This window comes from Maylandia zebra, linkage group LG14 (genome assembly GCF_041146795.1).
Source record: "Maylandia zebra isolate NMK-2024a linkage group LG14, Mzebra_GT3a, whole genome shotgun sequence".
In the NCBI taxonomy this organism is placed as follows: domain Eukaryota; kingdom Metazoa; phylum Chordata; class Actinopteri; order Cichliformes; family Cichlidae; genus Maylandia; species Maylandia zebra.
The window spans coordinates 33,936,215-33,962,050 of NC_135180.1; the positions used below are offsets into that span (position 1 = coordinate 33,936,215).

Below are 25,836 nucleotides of genomic sequence, written 5' to 3' on the forward strand. Positions count from 1 at the left end.
TGAGAGGCACATAACAACAAAAGGGCTTGTCATTTTGAGGATTGGTTTCTTAAATAAACTTAAATCTGATTAAATTTGAATCCTATGAATGAAACATTTGGCTGAATGAAAACAATGAATATCACTTTTTGGTTGATAATTAAAAATTAAAAGGGAAATGCATTACAATGCATGTCAATTATACTCTCACGAAACAGGAATATTCAATCATGCAACAGCCAGTGTTATACAGAAATGTTTCCAAGGCCATATTGTACTATTTGACCCAACTGATCACCCTGCCCCATTTTTCCGCAGCCCCACCGCATCCTGCAAGCCCTGAGAAGGTACGTCCGTGCTGAAAACAAGGACCGCCAGCACACCATCCGCCACTACCAGCATGTTCTGGCTGTTGATCCTGAGAAGGCTGCTCAGATGAAGTCACAGGTCAGTGGGTTTGTTCCTGATAATTATCACTAATACCTCATTTGATTTAGGTTAAGAATTGTCAGGGCCCAGAGGTAATGACATAAAATCCCCACATTATGAACGTGTGATTCAGGAAATGTTTATCTTTTTTTGTTAGAATTAATTAGATTAAAACAGCTAATCATTTATCAATGCGTAATATTTTGCATTTGTACAGTTCAATTTTCTTAATTGGTCCCTGCAGCTGGTTTTGACAATGAAGATGTAATGTATTGGACACCGTCTCAATAAATCTGAAACCTCATGCCGAGCCAATCTAAGATCATATACTCCTATTCCTGCTCAGACAAGGCAGGGATAATGATGTCTCCTGCTCATTTCTGCCCTGTTTGTAAGTGTGTAGGAGGTAGAAAGAGTGTCTGTTGCTCTTAGCTGAAGCCCAGGAGGAGTGAGTAGGCTTGCCTGATGGAGGGAGGGCGAGTGCTTCATTCACTTAAGCCTCAGCCGAAGATTAACATTGCGCAGGTCTTGTGTAATGCTGGACTCTGAGCGGCTGCACGGGGATTTGGCTAGAAGCTCCTCTATTAGATGTACTCGTCTCTGTGTGTGTTTGTGTGTGTGTGTCAGTGCCCTTCGACACCATTTATCCTCCACCATGACTGATCATGCAGCAGATGGATGAAAAACACAGAGAACAGAGGAACGGAAGAGACTTTCTTTTAAGATAAATAGTTGGATCTGGGAAATGGTGAAGAAAAAACAATCTATGCTGTTGTGCCCTGACAATTTATGTATTTATTTATTTTTTTTGCCAAGCCTAGAGCCTCTGTCTTCCTAGACTTATTTTCAGTTTTACCCTCACCTGTCTGACTTTAGTAAGGTTGCTTGATGCATCAAAATTGCTTTTTCCAACATGGGGACAATGTAGTTTCCTTAATCAGAAATGCTTCTTAGACACAGACAGGAAGGTGCCAGCGGGCTGCAGAGCACCTTTAATAGGGAAAGGTGCATCATTGCCATCTGTTGCTGGCGCTGGTGCACTGCAGCCATGTGCTGGGAGATTAAAGCAGTCAATCATCATAGTTGGAAATAAACACCGGTTACCTGCCAAAAGCTGGTCAGCTTTGTCTGTAGGGGCTTTTTATTTCCTGCCAACCATTTTGGCAGCAAGAATACTGAAATATTTCTCCTCTTCAAACATGTTGTTTATAGAAATAGTGGTAGTGACTGGAAATGTTTTTGGACATGCCACATTTTTTAAAAAATCTTTTCCATCAAACGAGTTGCTTTTATTTTTGCAACACTGTGATATGGTGGCGATCATTGGGGCCGACAGGCTGCAGATCCTGTCAGAGCGGCTCGGAGCTTCAAGACTAATTTGAATATTACACGCAGCAACTTGTTTTATGTTTGGAAGTCAGCTGGCTGTGAGCGAGTCTGGATTCATCTCAGGGAATATGCACACTTCCTGAAAGTGCAATTCTTCTCTGAGGCGGCTCTGTTTAAATGTGTGGTCATGAAAAGCTCTCTTTAGTTTAGTACATAAATATGCTAGTTGGAGAACAGAGAGCTGTCTGCCCTCAAGTTTGTACTGTATAGTGATTCATTACATTTGGGGAAAATTTTAAGTCAGTTTCCAACTTTTCCCTTTTCTTTTTTGTCATTATTTTCCTTCAGATTTCAGTTAGATTCGACCTCCTTTTCCTGCTGACACCAATATCTGAAGATTAATTTTAATCGTTTCACACACAGTGACCTCGTGTCACTGTGAACAGCTTCTCTGTGCAAATTTCCAAACATGAAAAGTCAATGCTGTGATCTGAGATATTATTAGGTGACAAAAGGTAACCAGTGGCAACAAAGAGGGATTTTCTGGGATAATCATGTTTGGGGTTTTTTTGTTTGTTTGTTTTGTTTGTTTTTTTCACTGGTGTATATTCACTGGTTTAATGTTACAGTAATTGAAATGTGTTAAATACCATAAAATTGGCCATTTAAACTAATGTTTCATGATCCAGAAACATAATCCTTCTTGATCATTATTAAGGATTTTTAGGTTTCCTATAAAATTATAAATTGAATTCAATTATGTGTCTTAAATGGGGAAACTCTTTTGGGGGTCTTTGGGAACTGATGCTGAATTTGAATTATCAAAGCGCTTGTCTCCAATTGGTGGATTGGTTTTAATTAAACTAAATAGAATCATGTGCTAATTTCTTTTGTCACGTGATACCCTGTTTATTTTTTCTAATTCAGGTGATGACTCACCTGCGAGTGATCGAGGAGAGGATGAACCAGAGTCTGTCACTGCTCTACAAAGTGCCATATGTGGCCGAAGAGATTCAGGATGAAATTGGTGAGTCCTGTTCAATGAAAGATCCCTGGGCAACTTGATGAAATCAGATTAAAAACAGCAATGGAAATGTGCCAGAAAGAAGTCAGTACGTCACATTTTCTCTGGCTCATTTGGGACTCATTTGTATCCTTTGCCATTAGTTTCTTTGTGCAGAAGGAAATACAAACACTAAAAGAAACCAGATGGAAGGTTTTAGCACTCCAATTATTAAAAACAGAGAAAAGGCTGAGTTGTGGAAAATTGAATACAGCTATGCAGCTGTACATACAGCTATTACTGTGTTTTTAAGGCGCCTCTGCTCACAACCCCTCATTTTTCCAATTAGACCTGTTGGGACGTAGTGGTGCAATTTAAAGCAGACAGTGTCCACTCATTAAAATATTTTTTCTTTTGTTTCCTTTGCTCCGTTAAAGGAACCATAATATAGTGATGCAGCACACGTTAAAGTGGAGTGGGTGCAGTGACAGAACTGGGTCACAGCTTTCGCCGTGCAGTGTTCTGTTGGGAGTTGTGCAGATTTACACGGAAAATAGCTCTCAGAAAAATAATAATTGGTAGTTAGCAGAAATGGGAACAGACGTTTCTTGCAGCAGTTCTGACTGCTGGGGAAAAATATGCTAACAGTAATCAATGAAGCTTATTTTAGAAACCGCTGCTGCTGCCATGTCCCCAGTTTACAGGTGTCGGCATGCCCCAGGTTTATACTCTGTCATTTGCCCTTTTCTGCAGATGAGCTACTCCAAGAGCAGAAAGCTGACATGGACCAGTTCCTGTCATCCATCTCAGAATCACAGCCAGATGTCACCGTCTCATCAGAGGAGAGCGTGGAAGTTCCTTTGTCCGAGGGCAAACCCTACCGGCCCATCCAGGTCACATCCTTGGGGTCCCGTCCAGATCCAGAGGGTGAGCAGACACAGTCACGAGCAAGATCGTGAACAACGCTGTGGCTGTGAGGAGAACAATAGGCCTTACGCATAAGTCTTTCTGAAGGGCAGTGGTGACGAAGCATGTTGCACAGTGAAAGAGAATAGGTTTACATTGTGTTTTGAGCCAAGAAAATGTGCACTGTAGTCCACGGTTGAGACTTATCTGCGCCTGCATATTTCCCACTGGCTTAGCCTTCAACACAGAACTGCTAAGATTTTTTTTTTTTTAAAGTCACAAAGCCTCAGGGTCTGCTACTAAGCTTGAGCCAAAAGCAAGAGGGAAAGAAACAAGCAGTTATGGTTCTATTCTTTTTTACATCTGCGCCAATCAAAAGATTGAATCCTCAAGGAGAGAAAAAATGATGGATGGAACGCTTCCAGCGAGAAGGAAGGCAAATTACTAGTAAAGCCCCAAGCAGCATTTAGTATCCAAACCAACAGCCCAGAGACAGAGCTAGCCAATTCTAAAATGGCTCCCTTTCTGGAGTTTAGTTATCTTTATCATTTATTTTTGGATTCTTCCCTGCTGAACTCTTCCTAATCAATTAACACAGCTTGATAATCCTGCCTTTTCTCTTCTTACCTGAGTTCTTTTCTCTTCTCTCCTTTCCCTTTTCTGACCTTCTTTTTTTCTGTTGCTCATTTCAAATGCCAAGGCGATCTATCAGACTCCCCACGTGCCTTCAAGAAAGGTTGGTGCCTCTGTTGCATCTTGTTTTTCTGCCCCCACTCATCTCCCCAAGCCATTCCCATCTACTATTTTGTTTCACTCTGCTCCTTCTCCTCTTCCTTTCGGTATTCTTACTGTTTCTGTTTTATCAGAAGCCGTCTGGTTGTTTTCTACTTTTTTTTTCCGTTGGCCCCCAGCTATGTTTTGTGCTTTTTGTCATACTAGGATTATCACTTCATGGTAAATAACACATTCAGTGGCTTTGAAATCAGGTAGAGCTAGGTCACAATCAGCCCCGCGTCAGAGACACTGTTGTGTGTTCGTTGTCATCCTGTTCTCAGTCCATTTGTCAAAATACCGTAATTATTTCACCTCCCACAAACTCATTTTCCTCCTCAGTTTCCTACTTCCTGATAGAAGTTGGTAGATTTAGTGTCCCTGTTTGAGGCTCAGTGTTTCCTCTGCTGACCCACAGCCTGAAATACTCTGTTTAATCTGTTGATAAATGACTTAAATTCTTTTTTTTTTTTAGCAAAATAGGAAAACTGCTTCAGGACTTATTGAATCTATATACATGAGTGGTCCCATTGTTCCCATGCTGCTATGACTGTTATAGCTGGATATAAGATTATGCGCAGCCTGCAGTACAATCTGATAACCTGCCCTGCCAGAGTGATTGGCACCACTGCTCAACGAGGCTTGCAAACGTGCATACTTGTCCCACACTGAATCAGAAGACAGTTTTATTATTCTTAATTGTTTGGTACTGACTAGATTGGAGCACCCGCCGAAGGCAATAAGCTGATACTGAATGTTACTCTCGTTACCTTTTCTGATGTGTTTGTCCCTGGTATGAAACTGTAAGTGTGGCATATATTTTTGAAGATTTGTATGAGTTGAACTACAGTGATACGGTTATGTGAGGGATACAAAATACCAGGATATTCACAGTCGTTTAGTGGGGTCTCGTTCAGTGACTCACTGCATGTTTACAGAGAAATTGCAGATAAATGCAAAGCACCACTTCGAGGGGGCCTTTGTAGAAGGTCAGTGTCATGCTCACAGTGCTCGCTCTGTGCTGAAGGGAAGAAAGGTCTTTGTTGTTACCAGTGAACTAAGGAGACTGATGCAACGGGTGCAAGGACAGTAGCTGGATATCTATGTGCAGCTATCCACCACCGATACCGCCATCCCAGTTTGGTTGTTTGCTTGTGCTAACTTACTGTTATTGACTGTGCTCCTTTACCTCCTCCAGGGTCTGCCATGTCTGGCTTAGATGGTTTAATTGGTGCTGAGGAGAGAATCATCAACAGCAAACCAAAGGTCAGCGAGAATGTGGTAAGAGCTCTATTGTCAGTTTGTGATTGTGTTCGTGCCTCAAAACATGTTTTTCTTTCTGACTTGAGAGAAGCATTGTTAAAGCAAAACACAGGACACGAACAGTTAGATATCATTCCAGCAACCCCAATTTGATACAGTTGTGCTGATGAGACAGATTAATGAGTACACTGTGCTTTCACATAGCTCTTAAGTTCAGCATTTAACGAGACAGATTATTCCAGTAACTATGTTGTCATAGTTACAGCTAACTAACACTGAGCTATTTGCGTGTCGGCGTTTGGCTTCTGCCAACCGACCCTCATTCAGATCAACTCCACACTTTGTTCAGCAGTCATTGCATGTTACTTTCCTTTGCCAAGCGCAGCAGTCTTCTTCATGGATTTCAAATTATGCTTGGCAGCTGTGTGCGCGAGTGTTATGTTTGCTGTTTCGCATGCTAATCCAACATCAACTGTAAAGCTGCGTGTACTTTTACGTGTCTGTGTTAATGTGAGTTGTGCAAGTTTTTTGAGTGCATGCATGTATTTTTTTGGAAATGCTAGTGGGTTGTTTTTTTTTTGTTTTTTTTTTGAAAGCGAAGCAAACTGGAAAAAAATTTAAAAATGGTGGTGACAGCTAAAATGTTCGTCGTGGTTATGTTCTGTGACAAACAGACTCTGGAGTGCTCTGTCTCTACAAACAGCAGATTTAGTTTCTGCCTCCTGAACACACCCACTCCACTCATCGTGCTTATTCTTCAGACCGGGGCTCTCAGTAATGAGAGGCTGACAGTCTGCTTAGAAAGACTTGTTAACTGTGTTCCTAGAAGAAAGTCTGTTGTTGATGCTTGCAACCCCCTTCCCTCTCTCCTTCCAGTTTGAACAAGACAGCTCCAAATGTATCATCACCCAAACACAGATAATCCTTAACAGTTTACTGCGTTGCACATTCACACCCTCTCACTCTCCCCCGCCTCTCTCTTCCTATTTCTCTCTGTCGTACATGCACGATCTCACACACACGTTGTGGTGAGTGTAACCTGGGCTCCCCTGTCTGTGTTGACAGGTGATTGATGAGTCACTGGATGTTAAAGAAGTGGTTTACAGTGCAGAGAGAGTCAGCGTTATGCATGATGATGAGCTGGTGAGTACAGCAGCACCCTCCAAAGGGCTCTCTGGGGAACTGTAGTTATCAGTAGTGGGAGAAGATGAAAGAAGGAGGGAGTGTGGGAGTGTGCAAAGACACCAGTTCTGCAGCTGATGGTTGTGTAAATAAAAAGAACAGAATTTATTTTTTTAAAAACAACAACTGCACTGAAACAGACCCCTGAACCCCTCACTTTTATCACCATATTTTGTTGAGGCTAACTTGTTTTGGTTATTTCTGCATGGGTGCATGCTTGTTATGTGACTGTATTTGAATGTACACATTGAAAATCTCAGTTCATATGATGGATGTGAATCCACACAAACTGGGCGTGCTCAGCTTATGTGTGAGACCGAGCGGTGAAATCCCCTCCCCCCCCTTACCCCAGTGGCTGTCCACATATGATTAGTTTGTGTCATATGTGTCAGGTTAGATTGTGAAGATGAGCGGAGGTGACTGCGATTGTGTGCATATATCGAACTAGCCAAGATACTACACAATCCTCCACAAAGATACCTGGCATGCATGTGCACACACTATTCACGAGTCAATCGTGTCCCAAAGAACAAAAAAACTGATTTGTCTCTATGGTTTCGTAACGTAGCTTAAAGAGTCTGCTCTTTTCCACTTAATTTATTTTCTAATTTTAAAGCAACTTTGAAGGATGGCTGAAATCTCATTTCAGTTCACTCTTGTTAATAATTTACTGTCTCGGGTTTTAAAGGGAAATTCTTACATGAATTACATTATGACTATTGATCGTGATAACAAATTACACCTCATGTCACAGTTGCAATTGATCTGATTTTATTGATTTAGCAGTGAACCACCTACAAAACTTCCCCAAAAAACGATCACTGCCAACAGTTCTCTTTAAAGGGACAGAGAGTAAGCAAAGGCAGTAGTGCCTTGGGAATCTGTGCAGCTTTGGAGGCAAACTGCACAGCATAGCAGATCTACTTTCAAATGATACGTTCATATTCATGTTTCCACTCATTATATGCATATCACAGAAGTAGCAGCTACTACAAGATTCCTCTGTACCCTAAACATAAAAAGGTCCAGGGGAATCTTGTGTTCAGAATGGCTAAATAGAACGAGGTAGGATGAGGTAGCTAGTACGTACATGCAGTGTCTTCATTATTGCAGAAAAACAACTTCGCTGTTTCTTTTCATTGCTTCAGTGGTCTGCTGTGTTTGCATTTGTTGTCTCCTGACTGCTCTCCCTGTCTTTCCCTGACTCATTCTTCCTGTTAGGAGTCCTACCGCCCTCTGGGAGAAGACTTCAGCTTCGGTAGCAGTGCACTGATTGGCTTGCTGGTGATCGCAGTGGCCATAGCAACTGTGATTGTGACCAGCCTGGTGCTTTTGAGGAAAAGGCAATATGGCACAATCAGTCATGGCATTGTGGAGGTAAGCCACCTGTTATTTGGAGGGCGCATAACCACACAGCAGAGCTCTCTAATGAACTGTGGCTCTTCTTATTCCAAGTATCAGCTAGCTATTAAATTATCAGAATAGAGCTGGATATGGAAATGCAAATTAGATTATTGTCCCCCTGCAGCATTTATGTATGCCACAGCATGAAGAGTTGTCATATGTAGGCCTTTGTAGTGGTCTTATTTTTTAAAAAGTGCATCTGTCTATCTATCTCTCTATCTTGCAGGTTGACCCCATGCTGACACCAGAGGAACGACACCTGAACAAGATGCAGAACCACGGCTATGAAAACCCCACCTACAAATACCTAGAGCAGATGCAAATCTAACCAGAGCCTACATGGGGTGCTGTAGAGTCTGATAAGAGGATGGCAACCGAGGGGAGCATACTACTGACCAACATGATGCTATTGTTAAAATCATTTGCATACATCCAAACTCCATTTACTGGTTTGTTCAAAACAATCCTTAAGTAATGCTACTACTTCTACTACTGCTACTATTGTACTATAGTGCTCTTTTTGATCATGTTTCTTTTTAAAAGGTGATGTATTTGCCAGTTTGCATAATGGAAAATGTGATTCTGCAGATTTATCTGTAATTATCATACAGCTATCTCAGATCAAGATGTATAACTTTTTTTTTTCCGGACATTTCTTTTTTTTTTTTTTTTTTTTTTTTTGAAAGGCGAATCATATTAAATTTTATTATTTTTGAGCAGCCATCAATAAACCCGCTTACTAGACACTATGCTTTTGTTTCCCCATCATGCAAAGTGTCATTCATGCAGTTTCTGATGGTATTCTCAAAACTAATTGACGTTTTGTTCTTTTTCCTCTCGATAGATTGCTTGTATATGAAGGTTCTTTGTACCAATTAAAACGTTTAGTGAAACAACAACTGAGAAAAAAGTGAAATCATGAATTATTTACTTTCTGTTCTTTGTTATGATAACAAAATGCTGTATACATATACAACTGAAATATATATAAGAATAGATGTTTTTATTCCACCTTTTTTCCCCCAGGGGAGATGTTATGAGTTGGCTTAGGGTTCTTAGCTTTGTCGTCGTGAATGTTTGCAGGCACACAATAAGAAAGCTTCAGGAAAGGTGTGCACAGGCCCCCAGCTCAAATACATCTCACAAACCCTGCTCCAAACCCCTTACTAAGTGAATGTGATGATGTATTACCTTCTGCCCACACAAATATTTTATCATTAGGGAAGTTCAGTAAATAAAAAGACTTACTGATATGTGTTACATAGTTGAATGTATTATGGAAGCCATTTCCATGCTATGTATTTCACAGACGCCCTTTAGGTTTTAATTTCAGTGTAGTGTCACATAGACTGAGGTGTGCAAAGACATACCACAAACAGACAATACTTTGTTTTTAAAGGGGGTTCTTAAGTGTTGAAGTAAAAACACAGTATAAGTGAGGCTACTCTGAATACAAATTTAGGAATGATGTGCATTCATATTCTAGCTAGCTTTGCTGGTCATAAAGTAAAGAATAGTATGGAAACTTATAGCAGTGCTAGTCCAGAGGCACAAATAAAACAATATGCGTAGTATGGAACAAGAAATCTAGGAAATGACTCAGTCTACCTTTTTGTGGAAAAAAAAAAAAGTATGAATTTTGGCTGGTAATAAAATTTTGCTTTTTTTATTGGGATGTGTAACAAATTTTGCAGTGTTGATTTTAGGATTTTGGCACTGGGACATGCTTGGGCCGGCCATACATCAAAGCCACCTGAAAACAGTTTGGAGCTGGAGGGCTGTGCAGGCAGACAGAGACACACAGAAAGTTGAAGCTTGGAGAACTGGTTTCTGGAAGAAAGATTTTAAAAAAGCAAACTTGTGTAATTTTACAGCTTAGAGATCGACACAAACAAGTAAACTGAATCCTAGGATCCTCTTTTCTCTCTCTCTTTATCTTAGTATTGTCTTTGTATGCCTGTATAGTTGATGTTGCAATCATGGCTTTTTTCCAGAGGATTCCATGTGGTGTGCATTGTTCTTATATGAAAAAAAATATATATATATATTTGAGTTTTTTTCTTGTTTTCTATTTTTCTTTCTCTTCCTGTGACAGTATCTCTGTATGTGACTGTCTCACTATGCACCCAAACGGCTTCAATCTTGTAATAGCCTGCTTGATTGTGGAGGGGACTGGGAACTAATATATTATGCATATTAGTGATTTAAAACATTTTGATTGACACCAGTGGAAACAGATTTATGGTTACAAGGGGGATACACATCAATAAACTCACAACTTACATATGGGTGTGTTGTTTTTTTTTTTTCATAAATAGCTTTTTTTTGTAGTGGGAGCAAAAGTTAATACTTAAGAAGTGCTTTAATTGGACTTTCAAAGTAATCTACACATAAAAACTCAAGGTATAAATAATAATAACACTAATTTCTGTTTGATCGGCTGTCCAAAATGTAATCATGTTTAGTTTAATGAAAACCAGAAAATATAAATTTAAGAAAACGGAACAGCCTATTTATTTTTCATTGCACTAAAATAATCACTTCAATACGGAAGAGCGTTAGGGCCACTGGAAAAAAAATCTTCAGAATTCAAGAAAAGAAGAAAAAAAAAAGACGTGTCCACTCCCCTCCCCCCCCCCAGTGGCCCTAATCCTCTTCCGTACTTCAACTAGTTCAAAGAGTTCTCATTCATTTTCTGTTTCAGACGGATTCATCAGCTTATATCAATCCGCCATGTTCTGCGGTTTGATACTCTGGTTGAATGAAATACGTCTCGCGGACTTGTTTCTGTTTGGCGGCATAACAAAACCGTTTCACTATAAGAAAAAAAAAAACGCAGGTGATTCAGAAGTGATTCATCACTGTTTCACGAATAAGCCCACGCAATCACATGACTGATACTAACTATAAGTGAAGCTTTAACATAATTATAAAAATCACACAATTAAATCATTGTCCTACTTTAATTATGCTGATATTTGTAGAAATCCCAAATATAAGATCACAATAAAGCGTTTTTCCAAGAACTGGAAGCGCAGTTCACCTGAATGAATACCTGAACTCTAGCCCCACCTCGTAAACAGGTGTATCCTCTCCTTTACAGTGAAACCTAAAACAGACACCATTAAAGAAAAGACAGTTCTCGCGCTATCTATATCTAATCTAATAGATTTCCCATTATTTTATTTCATATGTTTCGCCCGTGTCAAGTAAACAGGAAGTCGTTACAGGTGTGTGGGGTGGAGACAGAAACCTGAAGCTGCCGGAAAAAGTTTTTTTCCCTAGGTTGTTTGGTCTGGTAGTCACCTGTTGTCACGAAGGTAGGGGACGCGTTCTCGTCAGGGAGACATTTGCGAACCCCTCGACTGAGAGGAGCCTTTTTTTAAGGACAAAAACACATTTTTCTTTTGTTTTTTGTTTTTATTTGTCGAATTAACACATTTAAAAACAAAGAAAAAGAAAAAAAAACAAGGCCTGCAGGTTCACCTCGGAAATTGGCTTTTAGAAGGAGTGGTAGGGCGAAGAGGAGGAGGAGAAATTCAGACGTTTGAAGTCGTTTTCCATTTGATTAGTGACCCCAAGATGGATCACTTAAGCAGTGGGCCGCGATACACCCCAGCGTCGGTAAGTCACTTGCTTCTTTTTGTTCAGTGATGGGGCTTCACATTGTTTTTACTTATTTCCTGATACTCATGCATAGACGAAGTCAACCAAATTGCCGTAGAAATACAGTGAAAGACGTGTGGGTAGAAACATCTCCACTCAGCAAATTTTTCGGACTTAAAGTATAAGGCTACTTGTGTTTGTGTTACACACACACACACACACTTACTTGATGTCAGTGTATTAAGCTGTGCTATCTTGACTGACTCACTCAGCAAAAACTGGTTTGCCTACAGACAAACAAGTTAGTGAGTGGAAAAGAACTTCAATACTCAGAAACAGTTTTCAGTTTCATGTACAGACGAGAGCAGTTGATTGAGCAACCCACACTTCAGCTTTTCACCTTTTTAAATCACCAAAATTAGTAATTAATAGCTAAAGAGTATTTAATGAGCATCTAGACATCGATTAATGCACACACTGAGACAATCAGTGCCACATAGCCACACAGTTATTTGTGCATCTGTTTATTGAGACTCAATAACAAGTTACTCAGTGTTTGTGTAAATTGTATTCTAATATAGTAACATGCATGTGCTATACTTCTAAAATCTTACAAATGTAATCAGTATATCATAATATCGTATCATAATGGCCAAAAACAAACCTTTACAAGGAAATTAATAAAAGCTGGTGGTGGTTTGCACTGCTCCCTAACAGCAAGAAGATCCTGAGTTCGTCTGGTCAGGGACTTTCTGTGTGAAGTTTGCATGTTCTCACTGGGTCTGTGTGGGTTTGTTCCAGGTACTCCGGCTTCTTCCCGTGATCCAAAGAATGGCACTTTGCGGGGTTAGGTTAATTAGTGATTCTAAATAGCCCGTAGGGGTGAATGTGACAGTGTCTGTCTCTCAGGGCGTACCCCACCTCTCGCCTTATGGCAGCTGCTGGGATAGGGTCCAGCCCCCCTGCAACCCAGGAATTAAATAAGTGGAAGCGGATGGGTGGATGTATGGAAAACTCTAATAATTCTGCTTATGTGGTTGCATTCCCAAAGCTCATTAATTACACTCAACAAAATGAGCTATGGAATCTTCCAATCTGCAAAATGCCAGAAATTATTGTTTCAGAACCTGTCGACAAAAAGTACTCAAAACTCTAGATAACCTTCTTTTCATCAAGTAACTTCGGCATATATTTTTGAGGGGTTTGGACATAAAAACATCCAGGAACCTTCACAGTTCCCAGAGCAGCTGGCCCTCCCAAGGTTGCTGTCTGAATTCCTCCACCTTGTTTCAACTTGTTCACTCTAGTCATTCTCCTTTGTAGATTATTATCTATCCAAGAATACTCTACGTCGTAACATTGTGTCGATAAATAAAACGTGTTATTGTGTGATTAGTCCCTTATAGAGCTGGGCGATAGAACGATAACGATATGTATCGCGATATAACTTTTTCTCGATAGAAAAATTTACCTATCGCGATAGACCTCGCCGCTCTTGTCCTCTTAAAAAAACAAAACAAAAACAAAAAAACAGCCAATCCAAATTAAGTAGCGCAGAGCCGAACCAATCACAGCCGCAGCGTCACGTCACGTGACCTGTTACGTACAGCACAAGTGCCAAGCTGCACATGTGTATTTGTTTGGGAAGCAGCCAGCCACCGTACCGCCCGGGTAATGGAGGAAATGAGTGTGCCGACTAGAAAAATCAACCAAGCGTGACCGAAGAGAAAACAGATGATGGTTCCAATGCCGGAGAGATTGTCAAACGGAAGAGCCATAGAAGTTCCGTAGTGTGAAGGTATTTCGGCTATTTCAAGTCTGACAAAAAACAGAGTGGTAGTAGTAAATTTTGTAGTAAATTGTGCCGAAAGCAAGTCTGGAAATACAATAAACTGGTGCGTGCGCTACGTCCACAGGTACCCGGGTATTTTTGAAAATGCAGATTTTTCTATGCGTTTGCACCTTTCGTCCACACGCGTTTTTGGTCACTGAAAACGAAGATTTTTAAAAACTCCGGCCAGGGTGGATATTTTTGAAAACTCCGTTTTTGCATTTAGGTGTGGACTAGAAAAACGGAGAAAACGCAGTGTCAAAGGTGTGCGCATTTTTTGACGTCACACTGTGCGCCACGTTATTGTTTCGGTGAAATGAATTTCTACAATACTGTTACTGTTAATTCTACTCTCTGCAGTGTTTAAATGCTTACATATACACACAGTTACTGTCCCTCCACACATACGACTCGGTTCTGCTTCTATGCCCCAGCTTTGTTTACTTTTTCCCACCAAGGCTTCTAGACTTCTGATTGGCCAACATTTCTGCACGGTTAGGAATCTAGCGCCACCTGCTGCTTTGGCATGTTCATAGCAGCGTTTTCCTTCATTTCTGCCTTTATGTGTGGACGGGATTATTTTTTAAAACGAAAACGGAAAATCTCCGTTTTCAAAAATACCCGTGTACGTGTGGACGTAGCCTCAGTCTCTGACTGGAAGCGCTAATTCGTCATTCGGCTTTTGTCAGACTAAAGTAACTGTTAAAACTGTTTGAAAAGCTAAGCTATACAACAAGGAGAGATTGAGAATTTCCTTTTAGTTCTCAGTTTATTTGATATTGACAAAAGTTAGTCAGTTTTGTCTGTTCTTCTGTAAAACAAACTAAGATTTATTTTTAGAATTAATATTTTGTTTCTAAGTGGAATTGACAATTTAGTCTGTTTCGTTTGTTCTATTTTGAAACTTAAACGCTTTAGCGGCTGCCTTTTGTGTAGTTTGCAATATTTGCCTTTATTTATCTGAAAAAGTCTCATGTTCCTTAAGTACATCTACCCTGTTGAACTTATTATGGGAAATAAATATTTAAATAAAAACAAGCTGCTGATTATTTCACATTTTACTTGTGAGCAACGGCACATTTAAATCTTACAAATATAGTTATTTGGCTTATATCGTGATAGATATCGTTATCGCCTGAAATGAAAAAAACATATCGTGATATGAAAAAATCTTATATCGCCCAGCTCTAGTCCCTTATAGTGTCAAGATTTTGCACAGTGGAGCAGGTGTGAATGGTATTTGACTTCTACGTTGCTTTGCTGTACCGTGCATGTCGTGGTTGTTGATAGAGGGGCTGGGACTGATTGTATGTGTTCTTCAAGTATAATTAGCAATTTTCTGTTAAAACCTGACATTTTAGATGTTGGGCCATTTAAAGAAATTTTCTCTAACAGTTTAACCTAACACTAAGACTTACATTTTGAGCTTCACGAAGAGTTTAAATACACTGTTTTTACATATATGAATGGATCTTAGTACTATATCTTTGTTGCAAAGGCAACCACAGTAGTAGTAGGTAGATGGGGCTCTATGAGATATATTCTTCCTTTTATTAACCTAGACCCTTTACGTTGCAACTTGATCAGTGAATCCGCACATGAGAACAATGAAGTGGATATAGATTGCATAAACTCTTCAGTTAGCATTTAACATTATGATTAATTGTGACAAATATAAAGCTTGCTCTTTACAAATAGCTATTCTGCCAAAGCAGCACATTTATATGCTTGAGTCATGACCTCATCAATGGAAAATAATATATTATTTAATTATATAATGAGCTTCAAGTTTAAACAGGCAGAAAGAAAGCCTTTCCAGTGGTTTATAAAGCAAAAAAAAAGGCTAAAGCATGTCGTAGTCTTTTATTTCTTTTATTAATGTTACGCTACACAAAGCACTTACAGAAACATGTTGTTTGTGAGTAGTTGCCGCCAAGCAGGTTTGACAGGATTTTACATGCTGAAACCTTTGTACTCCCTCCCCCCCAGTCTCACCTCTGAAAGGTAACAGCAGAGCATGAGTCATGGCATGAAGTTCTCGTTTCATTCATTAACAGCACAAGACAGTGAATCTCTCTTTTCTGTTGCTCACGAGCCAATTTTTTGCTCACAGATTTTTTTAATGTCTCTTTCAGTTGGAAAATTATTTCAAAAGAAAACTATTATAACATTTCAAGCTTCAATGTGTCACACTTCTTGTATCTGAGAACAGTTATGTAGGTCACCAATAGCAGGGACATTCCTTAAATACGCAAGTGTTGGCTTGCTGTCTGCTGCTGTTGCTTATCTTTATGATCATATTTTCATGAGGGCGTGAGATGCTTTGCTTTGCTCTCCTTTGCACCTTTATCTGCACAAGTCTAAACCTTTGTAATTTTGATTAATATTTAGAGCTGGCTGATATTAATGCACCTGAGTTTTACATGTTGATCTTTCTCTCATCTGTTCAACTGTCTGTCTTTCATCAAGGAGAAAGACTGGGATAATGATTTCCACTTACAAGCATCGGACATCAAAAGGCTTGAGAAGAAAAAGCACCCAGGGAAAATTGGGGTTGTGATTGGCGTGGTGATCTTGGCCGCTCTTGTAGCTCTTATGGCTGGAATACTAGTCTGGCATTTCCACTGTAAGTACATCTCTGTTTAATAGGCAAATGTACTGCACGTACATTTTGTTCAAAACCTGCAGCGTTGAACGAATGGTACACACTCTGCTACAGATAAACAATGAAAAAATGTCATAAAAACAAAATTAAATTTACAGTAAAAAACACAAGGTTGAAAGCTTATTGCTAAAGATTAAGTAACTAAATCATTCCTATATTTGTGGCATGCATGAGTCATCTCTACCCATCTGTAATTCTCTAACAGTTTCAATCTGTTGCATCAAATTTCACCGAAATCTGACAAGCTTCAAGAAACAAATGCAGTCCCAAGTTTATTTCTATAAATGTGTAAAAATATATAAGCATACGTGGTTTTCAAAAGTTCAAAAATAACTTTTTATTCTGCTTGTATGTTTGCACATGGAAACCTACACAAGTTTAGACAGTTTTAAAGCTCGTGATTTAAAAGAGCTAGAATCGAGGGTTTACTGAAGGGATAGTTAAATCTCAATGAGAGAAAGAAACATTTGAAAGCCACAAGAAGTAACAGCAGTAACACTTGGCATAGGAGAAGAAGCAGTAGTGAATACTAAGCATGTTTCTTGTGCCGTGGTTCACATTGAGTCTTTTGTTATCCTATAGTCCGTAAACACCAGCGGGTCAAGAGGATGTACAGCGGGTCCATGCGGATCACCAACCAGGCATTTATCAACGACTATGAGAACTCCAACACTCCAGAGTTTAAGGCTTTAGCAAAGCAGGTGATTTCACAGGTAAGAATGCCACCAACTTCTGTGTGTCAACACTATTTTCATTTTTCATTTCATTTCATTTTTTATGATTTTGCTTCAATCTCTTTTCAGCTTAAAGTCGTCTATTCCAAAAGTCCTCTATTGTCAAAATACTACCGCGAGTCTACAGTTCAGGCCTTCAGGTAAGCTCATGAAGTGTGAAGGAATAAATCCTTCACACTTGCCATGTATGTATGTATATGTGTGTGTAATGGTCATGTGTTTGTTGTTTCTAACCCTGCTGTCATTGCTCTTAGTGAGGGCAGCGTCATTGCCTACTACCTGTCTGAGTTCAACATCCCCGTGGGGCAAGAAAGAGCAGTCGACAACGAAATGACTTCAGTAGATAAGCTAGTGAAAAAAATGCGCATGTCTATCAGTGAATTGACTTTTGAAAATGTGGTCACTTCAGGTACAGTGAAAGCAACTGCTTGTCATTCTATATCAAACATACACTTTTGTTTGTTATATTGTCAGTTGTCACGTTCTATCTGGTTGTGATTGTTTTTCAGTCAGTCCTAACCTTGTGTCTTTTTACTTCTCTTTTTTTTTTTTTTTTTTTTTTTTCAACTTTACAGCTCTGGATGATCGCATGTTTTTAAGATCCTTTAAGGGTAAGTGTTCAAGTTTTGTTTTTTTGTTTTTAACATTTCAGTAGAAGTGCTACTAACAAATCCTCTACATAGACCGAAAATAGTAAACCACATATACCTTACACTATAGAACATGTTACCAGGGACGACACCTTTCTTCACTATTGTTAGTCTCTTTTTAGAGTAGAACATTTTTCTGCCATGGAGTTGAGTAGAAACCAAAAGGGCGCTTGTTTACTTCTTTTTTCCATACCAAATGTTTTTTTTTTTTTTTAAATAAATAACCATTTTTTTATTCAGTTTCACTTACATCAAAAAATGGAAAAAGCTTACTGCAGAATGGTCATGACCACTAACGAAACTACATTTCATTTGCATACTTTTAGTAATATTAATATTAATATATCTGTCTTAAAATGTGTGACAGTGATTCACAAGCTTAAATTCTAAATCTTAATGTTTCTCTTTCAGATAATCTGCAGTTTGCAGAGCATGCCAAGGTTGATTATGTAGGACAGATCGAGTCACCGGGTTTTCCCAACAGTCCGTATCCTCCTAACACCTTCATCCAGTGGCAGCTGAGAGCTGACCACGGCTATGTAGTCAAGCTGGTATTTGAAACATTTGAACTGGAAGAGAGCTGCGAGAATGATTTTATCAAAATCTACGATTCCCTGGTGCCCATCGAGAGTCTGGTTATGCAAGAGTGAGTTAGCCCTTTAAAACATCAGTTTCAAGATTCCTTCAGATAAAAAAACATTGCTACATCTGGTATTATTATTATAATTTTTATTATTATTATTATGTTAATATTTATCATCGTGATCATCACACCAATTTTTTACATGTTTTTATTTTTATTGCGCTTCATTGAGCTCATTTTTTTTCTGTAAAACAATGAAATACTACTGATCTCACTGAAGGATTACAGTAAAATATGAAAGCATGTACCTGCTGATGCTTTTGCATTGACATTTCTTTTACTAAAGTGTAAATTTGGTACTTTTTGACTGCTAACAATCTGCTAGTAAACTCTGGAGTGCAGCTTAAAAATTTTAGGAAATTATCTAATTGTTATTTTTCTGGCCGATATTTCGTTTCCAATTCGATTCATGAGTTTCTTCAAATTAAGCTTCAGGAAAAAATTCTAAATGTACAGTAATATTTATAAAGATGATAGAAAATGACATAATCATCTTTTTAAGTAAAATTGAAAAGTAACGGTAACAAAATTAAACTTAATGAAATAAAGATGAAGCCAACAGAAACCTCTCATCTGCGAAAAGCAGAGATTCTGAGACCACCCGAGTAAAAGCCACTTGGCTACACCTAGAAATTCTGTCCATAAAATTCTGAACAGAATCGGTGACAAAGGTCGGCTCTGGCGGAGTCCATCACTCATCAGAAACCAGTTCGAAAGTAGTGTTTTATGGCATTAGTCATCTCCCAATGTCTTTTGCTGCTCTTGTCTAACGGAGTTAAACTGGCAAAAGATGCAGTAATTGCAGGCTGTTTGTGACCATGAGCCTGAGCACCACTTTCACTTGACTCTTCGCCAGACTTTTTTTGTCATGCACTCTTCATGCAAAAGCCTGTGGTGATTTTTCAAGTGCCGGTATAAGTTGGTTGCGTTTCTGCTAGATGTTACAACTTTAGTGCAACAGGTTTTGCAGTACCTGTTTCTGGTGCACGTCTCCAGTCTCAAACACAAAATACTCACAAATTACTGATGTGCTGTTTTTCTTAGGTATTAAATCTCCTAACTGCCCTTCCTGTTCTCCATATGTGCAGTGAACACAGTATATGGTTACTGTTCACTGTTGTGAGATCAAGCAACCCCTTTATCACAATCTGTAGCAGCAGACACTTTTCACTCAGTTCCCTGTTTGCTGAAAACATGTTTAGTTTTTATGGTACAATATTAAGTGGTGCATATTTTGCTTTTAAGTTTGGAGGAGTTACTTATTAAGAAACTCTCGTCGAACTGTACATAATGGTGCGGTTATGTTGGTTAAACCTCATTTTAGATTAATAGCACTTGCAAATAATTTGTTCAGAATTTGTTGAGCACTTTGACTGAAGCTGTAAATGTAACTGTTAGTTATAACCAAGACTACATGTAATCAGAAAACAGAAAGCTTTCCGCAGGAAGGACTTACGAGTGTGTGGGTAGTGGTTTTTCTGCCCTGATGAGATAAGTGCAATAGCAAAACACTTTTCTGTAAACATTTTTCTGTAGAGAAGCTAAATATAACCTCTGCTGAAAAATGAGTCACTTTCAGAGGTAATGCACTGTTACATTTTCTTATTATGTGAAAAGAAATTCTGCCAAGAAGCTGATTTTTAAGCGTTTTATACATAACATTGAACGATAGTGAAAAGTAATTTAACCACACGTGAAGGAAGGCAGGGGATGAATCCATGTCACGAAAGAGTGAAATATGTGCTTTTTAAAGGACCAAATCTTCCTTGTGTATCAGTCTGTTAGCAGTGTGTTCAGAGCGTTATTGTTTTCTCTTTGCTTTCTACAGGTTGTGTGGCAAATATTTACCTAGTAAACGTTTGAGCTTTCTGTCCTCTGGCAATGTAATGTTGGTGACAATGGCCACTCATGACCAGTCCTTCCCAGGTTTTAGAGCACAAGTCTCACAAGTTCAAACAGGAAATAGAGGTAGGAGTTAAAGTTTACCTGCAGTTTTTTTAAGGAACAACTTAAGTGTTTGACATTTGTGCTGATGCATCTTTTTCTTTTTTTTTTTCTTTTTTTTTGAACAGCTATAGCATGTGGTGAGAAGCTGATAGGTTCAAAAGGCAACTTTACTTCTCCCAACTACCCAAATTACTACCCTCCTAAAACTACATGTGAGTGGTTAATAGAGGTGAGTGGTCAGTCCCTTAAATGGCGTACTACTCAACAATATGACATGTTTCATGCATATTTCTGCTCTGTACCACCCCTGAAGATCACATCCCATTGTGGGATGTAGTTTTAATCTTTTTTTTATTGTCATTAAGGTCCCTACTGGGAAGGTAGTGAAGCTCGTATTCAAAAGGTTACTCTTGTCCCAGCTGGGAAAGAAAAACCCAAACTGTGACAAAGACTATGTGGAGGTCAACGGAAAGAAGTGAGTCCTTGTTGTGCTTTAAAAAAACGGGAATGCCAGAACAAAGCAGGTGTGTCATTGCTAGTACATTTCATTTTTTCAGATGGTGTGGAGAAAAACCTGATGGGTCAGTGACAGAAACCAGCAGCACCAACAAAATGACTGTGGTGTTTTATTCTGATGAGTCTCGTGTGGACCAGGGCTTTTTGGCACAATATGAGGCCATTGACATCCAAAATCGTAAGCAATTTAGTTTTTCAAATAATGAGTATTCTTTGACATTAGGACAGTGTTTCTCATGTTAACCATGCCATTCACAGCTTGTCCAGACAAGTTCCAGTGCAGAAATAACAACTGCATTAAGCCGGCACTAAGATGTGATGGTTGGAATGATTGTGGAGACATGAGTGATGAGGCGGAATGCAGTAAGTACCATTTAGTCGTGATGCTAAGACTACACATTTTTTTTAATTGCTCTCTTTATTCTTATGAGAGGATTTGTCACATCCTGAGAATCATTTTAATGTTTAATGTTCATTATCCCCCCTTCCCAGGCTGCAGTTCCACTGATATTAGTTGTAGAAATGGATTCTGTAAGCCCAAGTTCTGGAAATGTGATGGCGTGAATGACTGTGGAGACAACACAGATGAGCTGGATTGTAAGGCCTTGTAACATTGATGGAGTATGTTTCATATCAGCACTGGAAATGCTTAAACATGCCTGTTACTTTTTGTATTAGGTGGGTGTGAATCTGGGCAAATAACGTGTAAGAATGGCAAATGTGTTTCTGAGAAGCTGAAATGTGATGGAACGGACGACTGTGGGGATGGAACAGATGAACAAGACTGTACAAAAGCCACAGGAGGTACAACAGATAAGCCCAACTTTGCTATACATATAGATAGATGGTGGGAGAGAGCGAGAGAGAAATGGCTAGAGATGGATTGAATTAGCTTTGGATTGATTTTTCTCCTTTTCTTCTCTCCTTAGGTTTAACTGTAGGCTGCACAGATTTTACATACAAATGTAAAGACAATAAATGCATCAGTAAAGTGAATCCAGAATGCGACGGGACGCCGGACTGTGGTGATGGATCTGATGAGGAGAACTGCAGTATGTCACAAAAAAATCACATTTAAATTAATCATTCATCCTTCACCTGTGCAGTTTAGGTTGTCTTATCCAAACAGGTGTGGAGCTCCACCCAGTTCACAATAAGCTGCAGCGCACCAGCCCTTTGACTGATTTGTTGTTTACTTTGCAGACTGTGGGACACGTGGGAGGGCCCAACGTATTGTAGGTGGTCAGAATGCAGAACAAGGGGAGTTTCCTTGGCAGGTCAGCCTCCATGCCAAAAAATACGGTCACGTCTGTGGCGCATCCCTCATCAGTCCGAAATGGCTGGTCACTGCTGCCCATTGTGTGCAAGATGAAAACTCTTTAAAGTAACTTCTTATCCTATTCTTTGTCTCTCTTTGACACAGTACATTGATTTTTGTGAAAAATATGATCTTATATTCTCTCTGTGTAAAATGAGAGCTATTTGTCTCTGCTTGTTGTTCCTATTTTACATATTTAGAAGATCTTATAATCCAGATGAATGAAAATGAGTACCATTGGCGTATAACAGATTTAATATTTGTCCTCAGTACATTATTTTTAAGTCTACTTTAGAAAAATCAAAGTTGTTTACAAATTCTGTGTGACTTCAGTTAATTTATCCTTTTTTCAAGACTTTAAATATCTTTACATAGAGTAGAGTATGGTACGCAGTCAGTATAACAACAACTCTGTTATACACTTTAATAAAACTAAGAAAAGCCTCAGGTACTGCTTAAATTATTTAAATAATAAAGCTAAAATAAGCAAATCATGAATTTAATAGTTTCACTTGAAAGATGTAAATTGAACGTTTTTTAAATTGCAACAAAATCCTTGAATGTGGTGAAAAATAATTCGGCCCTTGCCATTTTGCAAGCAGTTATCACAGCCAGACTTGCATCTTATTATATTCAACAAGCACTGAGAAATCAGACTTAAAGTATATTTTAAAAATGCCATATAATGGGAATTATATATAGTGCCACATAATATGCTAATTATTATAAGTTCATTAATAATTGAGACCGTGAATAAAATCCTTCATCTGTTTTGTTGCTTACTTCCTCAGACTCTCCCAGCCTGGCTCTTGGGAAATTTACCTCGGCGTTCATACACAGAAAATGTTAGAAAGTCCAGTTCAAAAGAGGAATCTGAAGCAGGTCATACCTCACCCTAACTACAACCACTACACCTTTGACAATGACATCGCCCTGATGGAGCTGGACAGTCCTGTCACCTACAGTGACTACATAAAACCCATCTGCTTGCCAGCTGCGCAACATGAGTTTCCACCTGGCCAGGATGTGTGGATCACTGGGTGGGGTGCCACACGAGAAGGAGGTGAGTAAATGATTTGTCACTTTAACAAATATTTGTAGCCACCAAAACTAAAAATATAAAAGCCTGAACTTGAGCTCAACATTACACATTAAATCAGCATAAAATGAAATAATTTCTCTTGTTTTTCTGTGTTTTAGATTTAGTTTTAGTAATTATTCTTTGGGTTTGTACACACCTTGTAAATCAGCCAATGTAAACTACTATATGTCTTTATATAAACACCACTTGTAATACAAGCATTTTCAACTTTTTAAAGATGCCCAGTGATGTGACTTCCTCTTTGTGTGTGTGTGTGTGTGTGTGTGTGTGTGTGTGTGTGTGTGTGTGTTTGTTTGTTTCAGGATCTGCTGCAGTGGTGCTCCAAAAGGCTTCAGTCAGAATCATAAACCAAGCTGTGTGTGACGATTTGATGGGGGGCCAGATCACATCTCGGATGTTTTGTGCTGGTGTTCTAAGTGGAGGAGTTGATGCTTGTCAGGTACTTTGATATTCTTTTTATCTTCTTTCTTGTTTTTTTGGGGAAAAACACAAAAAACCCTGCTTGTGCTGCAGACAGTGGCATGATGTAGATGGAGGAATTAATTGATTGAACTAAATCTGTAAATGTCATGAGAGAACATGTACAGTTTTAGGTCATCTTGGATATATTGATGAATAGTATATGAATAGAATGTGACATGCATTCATACAATGGGGTAAGCAGAGGAATTTCACCTTAGAAAGTAGAATTAATGTGTTTGTTTTGATTTTCATTTTTGGCCCGCTGCAGAAGTCAAGAGGATAATTGGATATTCATAATATCCCCACACCATCCCCATGTATTGCCTCTATGCTAACATGTCTACCTGTGTTCCTGTGCATTTTTCTGCTTTAGGGAGACTCTGGGGGTCCTTTGTCCTGTCCTTCCGGCAATCGTATGTTCCTGGCTGGAGTGGTCAGTTGGGGTGATGGCTGTGCTCGCAGAAACAAACCAGGCATCTATACAACAGTTACCAAATTCCGTGGCTGGATCAAAGAAAAGACAGGAGTTTAGTTTGTATTGTCAAATAAGGCCAAAGGCATGGACATAAATGAGGACTGAGGAGGAGTGCCACAGTTTAAAAAAAAACAAAAAACAAAACACTCTGATTATCCATGAAGTGGCTTTTACTCTCAATAGTAGCTGCAGTGAGGAACATGCTTTAAGAGCAGTTACAACACAATTTAGGTGCACTGTGATTTGGGGCTTGATGAAATATTTTTGAATGTAAATAAATGTTTTATTTTTGTGTATTTTTATCATGTTTTAATGGAGAATAATGTTATTTCCTGCACAGTAGATTCCAGTGTGATTGTTACCTATTTCATACATGTAACTCTATATCTTAAGAAATTCCCAACACTGTTTTTGTTTGTTTTGTTTTTTGTTTTTTTATATTTTTCCTCCCTGACTTCTGAATTAAAAGCTCTGAGGCAGCAAGCTCATTGCAGCTTACCTCCTATGGATCAGTTCACAAGTTCAGCTGAAATCTCTGAAAAAAAACCTCATTTCCCTTTTCTAAACACAAAATGGTCAAACACAGGTTTAGTTTAAATTTTCTCTTCTGCTGTAACATGTCACCACGCTTCAATTCTCCACAATATTAGTACTAGCTGCAAAGTTAAATTGTTTCCAAATATTTGTAAATGTGTGTTTTATTGCAGATATTTTTAAATAAAAATATTTCTTATCTCCTGCACAGTCATTCACCTACTCTTTGTTTCAGGATGCTTATGTATTGCATCGAGCTTGACCCTCAACATACATGCCCGATTTTTTTTTTTTTCTTTTCTTTTTTTTTTTCCCTCTGGCACAGTTGGTGTGGAGCACCCATACTTTTATTGTACATGTACAATGACAATAAAGCTCTATTCCATTCTAATCTTCAAACGAGAGTGGATGAAAGTTTTCAGTATCATTGGTTAAAACAACTGTATGCAAGTACATGTTGTTTGGTTACATCACCAGTTTACCAAGGTCTGAAGGAGGACCTCAACTGTCGCCCTCAGGAAAGAGAAAAATGTTTAAGATGTTCAGGAACCACCAAGACTAAAGCCTGGCATGAACTGGAAATTTAAAGAACATCAGTGTCACTGTTCACAGTGGAGCGAGTTTTACTTTGCCATGGACTGAGAGGGTTCCAACCAAGAAAGAAGCTCCTAATTCAAAGACTGAATTATTAAGCTGCATTGACAAGAGGTGGAGTAAAGGTGAAGCTTTCAAACATAAGAACACCAAATTTTGTAGCATAAGGGTGCCAGAATGATACTAGAAGTTTGTTGATGGGTACCAAAATGATCTGGTTGAGGTGCAACTTGCAAAGGAACATGTTTACAACTAATAGTGGGGGTGTAAGTATATATTTGACCCTTTGTGGATTTGCGGAAATCTCAAATAATTGTCCACCCAATTCTTGTCCCCCCTTTTTTTTTTCTTTTTTTTTTTTTTTTTAGTAATTAAAGATATACTTTACGATCATTCTACCATGGACAAAGGCAAATTCAAATTAATCATGTGAGGAGCAGGTTTAGGGCGTGACATCTCTTCAAATCACCATTTCTTTTTTAAACGCTGGCTT

General features: G+C 38.9%; 2 protein-coding genes across 8 annotated transcripts in view; both read left to right on the forward strand.

Annotated features, from left to right (window-relative positions):
* Positions 1–10,550, forward strand: part of aplp2 (amyloid beta (A4) precursor-like protein 2) — a 52,547-nt gene extending 41,997 nt beyond the window's left edge. For 2 of the 7 annotated variants that reach the window (XM_076873403.1, XM_004560483.5), the window contains 8 exons: positions 298–426; positions 2,665–2,764; positions 3,494–3,667; positions 4,347–4,382; positions 5,616–5,698; positions 6,746–6,823; positions 8,084–8,239; positions 8,493–10,550. In XM_076873403.1, coding sequence (XP_076729518.1) covers positions 298–426; positions 2,665–2,764; positions 3,494–3,667; positions 4,347–4,382; positions 5,616–5,698; positions 6,746–6,823; positions 8,084–8,239; positions 8,493–8,594 — 858 coding nt within the window. In that variant the 3' untranslated portion in view covers positions 8,595–10,550. The remainder of the gene's footprint in view (positions 1–297; positions 427–2,664; positions 2,765–3,493; positions 3,668–4,346; positions 4,383–5,615; positions 5,699–6,745; positions 6,824–8,083; positions 8,240–8,492) is intronic. The other 5 variants (XM_012921677.4, XM_012921679.4, XM_004560484.5 and 2 more) reach the window with 5 other exon arrangements.
* Positions 10,551–11,431: 881 nt separating this feature from the next.
* st14a (ST14 transmembrane serine protease matriptase a) lies at positions 11,432–24,955 on the forward strand. The gene is made up of 19 exons (XM_004560482.5): positions 11,432–11,890; positions 16,173–16,329; positions 16,951–17,081; positions 17,172–17,242; positions 17,357–17,511; positions 17,678–17,713; positions 18,164–18,398; positions 20,224–20,363; positions 20,468–20,571; positions 20,708–20,817; positions 20,900–21,036; positions 21,117–21,221; positions 21,351–21,455; positions 21,537–21,662; positions 21,788–21,910; positions 22,062–22,242; positions 22,968–23,239; positions 23,581–23,717; positions 24,114–24,955. Exons 1-19 carry the CDS (start codon positions 11,849–11,851, stop codon positions 24,270–24,272), a joined length of 2,526 nt encoding a protein of 841 aa, XP_004560539.3. The 5' UTR covers positions 11,432–11,848; the 3' UTR covers positions 24,273–24,955.
* Positions 24,956–25,836: the final 881 nt, after the last annotated feature.